The sequence below is a fragment of the Colobus angolensis genome, unplaced genomic scaffold (assembly GCF_000951035.1).
Source record: "Colobus angolensis palliatus isolate OR3802 unplaced genomic scaffold, Cang.pa_1.0 Scaffold157, whole genome shotgun sequence".
Taxonomy (NCBI): domain Eukaryota; kingdom Metazoa; phylum Chordata; class Mammalia; order Primates; family Cercopithecidae; genus Colobus; species Colobus angolensis.
In genome coordinates, this window is record NW_012114677.1 from 1,203,491 (window position 1) to 1,209,762 (window position 6,272).

The 6,272-nt window shown below is 55.7% G+C and overlaps 1 protein-coding gene across 1 annotated transcript in view; it reads left to right on the forward strand.

Annotated features, from left to right (window-relative positions):
* Positions 1 to 6,272, forward strand: part of LETM1 (leucine zipper-EF-hand containing transmembrane protein 1) — a 43,101-nt gene that overhangs the window by 29,921 nt on the left and 6,908 nt on the right. Inside the window, exons 9-12 of the mRNA XM_011936824.1 lie at positions 2,047 to 2,178; positions 2,706 to 2,849; positions 3,541 to 3,672; positions 4,039 to 4,158. Coding sequence (XP_011792214.1) covers positions 2,047 to 2,178; positions 2,706 to 2,849; positions 3,541 to 3,672; positions 4,039 to 4,158 — 528 coding nt within the window. The remainder of the gene's footprint in view (positions 1 to 2,046; positions 2,179 to 2,705; positions 2,850 to 3,540; positions 3,673 to 4,038; positions 4,159 to 6,272) is intronic.

The following is a 6,272-nucleotide window of genomic DNA, read 5'->3' on the forward strand; positions in this document are numbered from 1 at the left end:
CCACCTCGCCCGGCTAGTTTTTTGTATTTTTTTAGTAGAGACGGGGTTTCACCGTGTTAGCCAGGATGGTCTTGATCTCCTGACCTTGTGATCTGCCCGTCTCGGCCTCCCAAAGTGCTGGGATTACAGGCTTGAGCCACCGCGCCCGGCCTTCCATTGCCTTTTGAATATTGCTTTGATTTTTTCTTGTTTGCTTTTAGTTTATCTGTAGTCAGATGAGGACTAGAGTTCACCTCTGAGATGTCGGACATTTCACATTTTGATTCTTTCTGAACTGGGGCCGTGGAAGGTTTGGGTGGCATGGCGTGGTCTGATGTCTGGAGCTGCCCCCTCTCTTGGCCGTGCCCTGAGCAGGTGCCTGGTTCCCAATGCCGTCAGATCGAGTGGCTTGTAGGTGCCCCTTCTCTTGGCCGTGCCCTGAGCAGGTGCCTGTTCCCAATGCCGTCAGATCAAGTGGCTTGTAGGTCAGGCAGTGGTGGCCCCGGCCACTCACTCTTACATGGAAAGGTTAAGGGGTGCAGGGCTCCAGCCAGTTTCCTCCCAGTGCCCTGGCACTGGCGTGCCCTTGTTGGTCGTCATCCTCCTGCCGGGTTTTTCACACAACCTGCAAGTGTAGATGAAGGTGTATGAACACACTTCCCCTCTCGACACAGACGGTATTTATGGCGTGATCCTGTGACACCCCCTGCCTTCCACAGCTGCGTCTTCCATCGGATTCCCCAGCAGAGCCTTCTCTGTGTCTGGCATGGGTGCTAACCTCCCTAGCACTCTGCCCAGCCTTCTGGAGCTCCATGGGGACATGGGCCACACACACAGGGGCATCTGAGCGGGGGGTGGGGGGCAGATGCCGTCCCTGCCCAGGCCCCTCAGCCCCCAGGGGAGTGGTGCATTGGGGGCCTGAGTGTCATGTGTTCACACTTTCCTTCTCTACCCACCTCTCAGCGTTGCCTTTCTTCTCTTAGGGTTTGTTCTCATGTTTTGCCCCATGTTCAGTTTGTCTCCAAACATTGTCACGGTCTTTCTTGCCCATTTGGAGATTGTCTTGGTGTCACTCAAGCAGCCAGTCCCAGAACCTGGCCTGTGCAGAGCCTGCGGGGGCCTGAGTGCTGACCGGCCTCCGTGGCACTGCCTCTGTGGGCCCATTCTATGTTGACCTGGGCTGGTTTTGTTTCTTTGTTTGAGACAGAGTCTTGCTCTGTTACACAGGCTGGAGTGCAGTGGTGCGATTTCAGCTCGATAAAACCTCTGCCTCCCTGGTTCAAGCAATTTTTGTGCCTCAGCCACCCAAGTAGCTGGGACTACAAGCATGCCCCACAGTGCCTGACTAATTTTTGTATTTTTAGTAGAGATGGGGTTTCTCCATGTTGGCCAGGCTGGTCTCTAACTTCTGACCTCAGGTGATCCGCCCACCTGGGCCTCCCAAAGTGCTGGGATTATAGGCGTGAACCACCGTGCCCAGCCCCTGGGGGGCTTTTTTTTGTTTTGTTTTGTTTTGTTGAGACGGAGTCTCACTCTGTCGCCCAGGCTGGAGTGCAGTGGCCGGATCTCAGCTCACTGCAAGCTCCGCCTCCCAGGTTTACGCCATTCTCCTGCCTCACCCTCCCAAGTAGCTGGGACTACAGGCGCCCGCCACCTCGCCCGGCTAGTTTTTTGTATTTTTTTAGTAGAGACGGGGTTTCACTGTGTTCACCAGGATGGTCTCGATCTCCTGACCTCGTGATCCGCCCGTCTCGGCCTCCCAAAGTGCTGGGATTACAGGCTTGAGCCACCGCGCCCGGCCCCCTGGGGTGTTTTTAAGTGAAGAGTTGGTGCCCTGTTTTGAGGCCCTTGGGGTCCTCACTGTGGGGGCTGCTGACCCCTGAGCCTGTCTGGTGTTTTGTTTACTAAGGCCATCATCGGGTCACACAGCAGAGCAACAAATAGACCTTTTAGAACTTGAGACACCATCTTCTCTGAGGGCTCTTCTGGTGATGAGATGAGTTGACCTGCTGTGTTGGTGGTGGGGTTGAGGGGCTGCTCATCTGCTGAATGTGGCTTTGGTTGCAGTGGCTGGACCTGCACCTGCATCAGGAAATCCCCACATCGCTCCTCATCCTGTCCCGGGCCATGTACCTCCCGGACACCCTCTCTCCAGCCGACCAGCTCAAGTCCACACTGCAGACCCTCCCAGAGATTGTGGTACGTGCTGTCGGAGACCCCTTTCACCTCATCTCTTCATAGCTGGCCCTGCTCTTCTGGGGTGGCTCTTCTGTGGTCGGGGGAGGCGTGCAAGAGCACTCATTCCTCAACCATGGGCAACGAGCCCCCCACCCACACAACCTCCCCTCTACCCCCTCGCTATTGCCCCCACCCAGCCACCTGTCCCCTTCCTTCCTTCCCTCTTCGTCGGCCCCTTGCCTGCCATCCCCCGTGGGGTCCTGACCTGGCCACATGTTGGCTGCTGTGGATCTGTGCTGCGGCCCGTGGAGCTGTGTCAGCAGGGCCTGTGTTCCTTCCCTGCACGTCAGGAGTCACCAGGCGAGCACAAAGGGTGGCCCAGAGGATTCCCAGCAGTTGCAGGCGGCACCTCGGCAGTGCCTTCTGTCCTGTGTATGAAGCCCAGCTAGTGACAGGGGCAGAGGACCCAGGGCAGAGGACAGAGATTGGGGCAGCAGGGGCTTCTGGCGGCTTCTGGGGCTCACCCACAGGTGTACCCTCTTCTGAAGGCAAAGGAAGCGCAGGTGAAAGCAGCCGAGGTGGAGGGCGAGCAGGTGGACAACAAGGCCAAGCTGGAGGCCACGCTGCAAGAGGAGGCGGCCATCCAGCAGGAGCACCGCGAGAAGGAGCTGCAGAAGCGCTCGGAGGCGGCGGTAAGCGGTGGCCCTGCTCCGTGGGGCATGAGGCTGTCCTGACCCAGCCTCCCTAGAAACTCCACAAGCCCACAGTCTTGGCCTCCTGTGTGCTTGGTGCCCCACGTGCGTGGCCCTATAGCTCTGTCCTGCACTTTTATTTCCCCCTGGAGTGGTCAGGGAGACAGGGTGCCCGGGTGTGGGGGCTGCAACTCTGACATTGGGACTCCCTGATGGCCACGGTGGCGCTCATGGGAGATGTACCTTAGCCGTCTCAGAGGGGCAAGCTTAGCACACGGCAGTGCCCACTCTCTCCTCAGAGACTTGCTGTGAGGGGCGCTGGCAGAGGAGCCTCTGGCTCCCACAGGCTCTGGGCTCCTCTTCAACGCGGGCCCTGTGGTCCTCTTGGGTCACATGCATGGTGCCCACCCACAGCCTCAGCCTCCTGCTCTGCAAGTGACAGGACAGCTTGGTGGAGTCATGGGGAGACCAGAGATGGGTGAGGTACTCTAGGCTGTTCCAGAGAGGGCCCTAGGTGACCTGGCAGCTGCATGGAGCCTCCCTAGGGACCTCCTGTGGCAGGTGTGCTGCTCACTGTCACCAGCAGGCCTGCTCCCAATGTGGCCTCTGCCATCCATTCTGAGCATCGGGGATTGAGAAGGCTGCTTCTGTGTGACGGTGGGCGCCGGGCCGGTGTCCCCTTGCCTTTCAGAAGGATGTTGAGCCCGAACGTGTGGTAGCCGTTCCCCAAAGGCTAGGGGCTGAGCTGCAGCCAGAAGTGTCTGACACAGTCCTGCGGTCAGAGACCCTGAAGGACACTGCCCCCGTGCTGGAGGGCTTGAAGGTAATGAGGCAGGTTCTGGGGCACTAGAGGCTGAGGAGGGCGTGGCCTGGCTTTGTGGACAGTTGTGGGGCAGGGATGGGGACAGGTTAGCTGGGGCACCTATAGCCCTCAGTGAGAGGAGATGGTGCAAGGGGTTGAGGATGAGGCCAGTGGGCCCCTAGGAGGCTTGGTGGTTGGGAAGAGAGTGAGTCCGGCTGGGCTCCGCACTGTGCCTGGGTGCATGGCGGCTGAGGCTGCCAGGAACTTGGCACCCTGGCCCACAGTGTGGCAGGTAGAGATGCTGGTCGGCAGGTTTCAGGGCCCTTTGTCAGCTTGCCCAGACAATGGAGGGCAATGTGGCCCCTCAAGGTGAAGCCTTCTCCACAGGCCCAACCTGCTGTCACCTCCTGTGGGGTGATCTGGGCTTGCGGCATCTTCAGACTCCCCATGCCAGCCTGTGAGGTGCAGCCTCCAGGCACCTATGCTGCCTACAAGGGATGCCTCCTGGTGCCTTCCATCTTAAACTCGCAGGCTGGAGGGCAGTGATGCCATCTCGGCTCACTGCAGCCTCTGCCTCCCAGGTTCAAGCGACTCTTCTGCCTCAGCCTCCCAAGTAACTGGGAGTACAGCCATACACCACCAGACCTGGCTAATGTTTGTATTTTTGGTAGAGATGGGATTTCACCATGTTGGCCAGGCTGGTCTCAAACGCCTCACCTCAAGTGATCTTCCTGCCGCAGCCTCCCAAAGTGCTAAGATTACAGGGGTGAGCTACCGTGCCTAGCCATAAAAAACATTTTGGGGCCAGGCGCAGTGGCTCACACCTGTAATCCCAACACTTTGGGAGGCCGAGGTGGGCGGATCACGGGGTCAGGAGATTGAGACCATCCTGGCTAACATGGTGAAACCCTGTCTCTACTAAAAAATACAAAAAATCAGCCAGACATGGTGGCATGCGCCTGTAGTCGCAGCTACTCAGGAGGCTGAGGCAGGAGAATGGCGTGAACCTGGGAGGCAGAGCTTGTAGTGAGCAGAGATTGTGCCTCCGCACTCCAGCCTGAGCGACAGAGTGAGACTCTGTCTCAAAAAAATAAATAAATAAATAAACTTTTTAGCAAATCAAATAGAACTATTATGTAAAAAGAATCATGATTACATGGGATTTGTCCAAAAAATACAAATTGGCTTGAATTTTTTATTTTTTTTTAAATGGGATCTCACTCTCTTGCCCAGTCTGGAGTGCAGAGACATGACCTCGGCTCACTGAAGCCTTGACCTCCCAGGCTCAAGTGATTCTCCTACCTCAGCCTCCCGAGTAGCTGGGATTATAGGTGCCCACCACCACACCCGGCTAATTTTTGTATTTTTAGTAGAGACGGGGTTTCACCATGTTGGCCTGGCTGGTCTCGAACTGCTGGCCTCAGGCGATCCTCCCACCTCGGCCTCCTGAAGTGCTGAGTTTATAGGCTTGAGAGACTGCGCCTGGCCAAAATTTTTTTAAATGTAATTTCCATATTAACAGACTAAATTGGCCGGGCGCGATGGCTCACGCCTGTAATCCCAGCACTTTGGGAGGCCGAGGCAGGTGGATCACGAGGTCAGGAGATCGAGACCACCCTGGCTAACACGGTGAAACCCCGTCTCTACTAAAAATATAAAAAATCAGCCGGGTGCGGTGGTGGGCACCTGTAGTCCCAGCTACTTGGGAGGCTGAGGCAGGAGAATGGTGTGAACCCAGGAGGCGGAGTTTGCAGTGAGCCGAGATCATACCACTGCGCTCCAGCCTGGGCAAGAGAGCGAGACTCCGTCTCAAAAAAAAAAAAAAAAAAACCAACTAAATTAGAAACGCTGGGAATGTTTTATCTCGGTAGCTGCAGAAAGAGCATATGGCAGAATCCAGTATCTGTTCCTGATTCGCAGATGTCCTGCACACGTGGGCAGCTTTCTCAGCCCAGTCAAAAGCATCTGCAGAAACACCTCTAGCTGCCATCACCCTCAGTGGTAAGACGCTGATGAGGGTATCTGTCCTCAGTTCAGCATCAGCTGGTGTCTGAGCTCAGCATCAGCCTGGGGGTTTCAGTCAGGGCAGTTGGATACAGAAAACAAAACCATATAGATCAGAAAGGAAAAAGGAAAACTCTTTATTCACAAATGGTGTGAACATCAGTTGTCCTTCACTATGGTAATGAGTAGTCAGAGAAGGTTTGAACGGTATGGCACCCCCCGAAATGAACTACTTAGGGATAAATTTGGAAAAAGATACGCAAGTGCTGTCCACGGAGTGCTGTAAAATGTTGCTGAGGGAAAGAAAAACCCAACAGAAGGGCTGGGTGCGGGGCCCACACCTATGATACCAGCACTGTGGGAGGCCGAGGTGGGAGGATCATCTGAGCCCAGGAGTTTGAGACCAGCCTGGGCAACATAGTGAGACCCCGTCTTTACGAAACATTAAAAATTGGCCGGGGGGAGGGAGGAGGGATTGCATTGGGAGTTATACCTGATGTAAATGATGAGTTGATGAGTGCTGACGAGTTGATGGGTGCAGCACACCAACATGGCACAAATATACATATGTAACAAACCTGCACGTTATGCACATGTACCCTAGAACTTAAAGTATA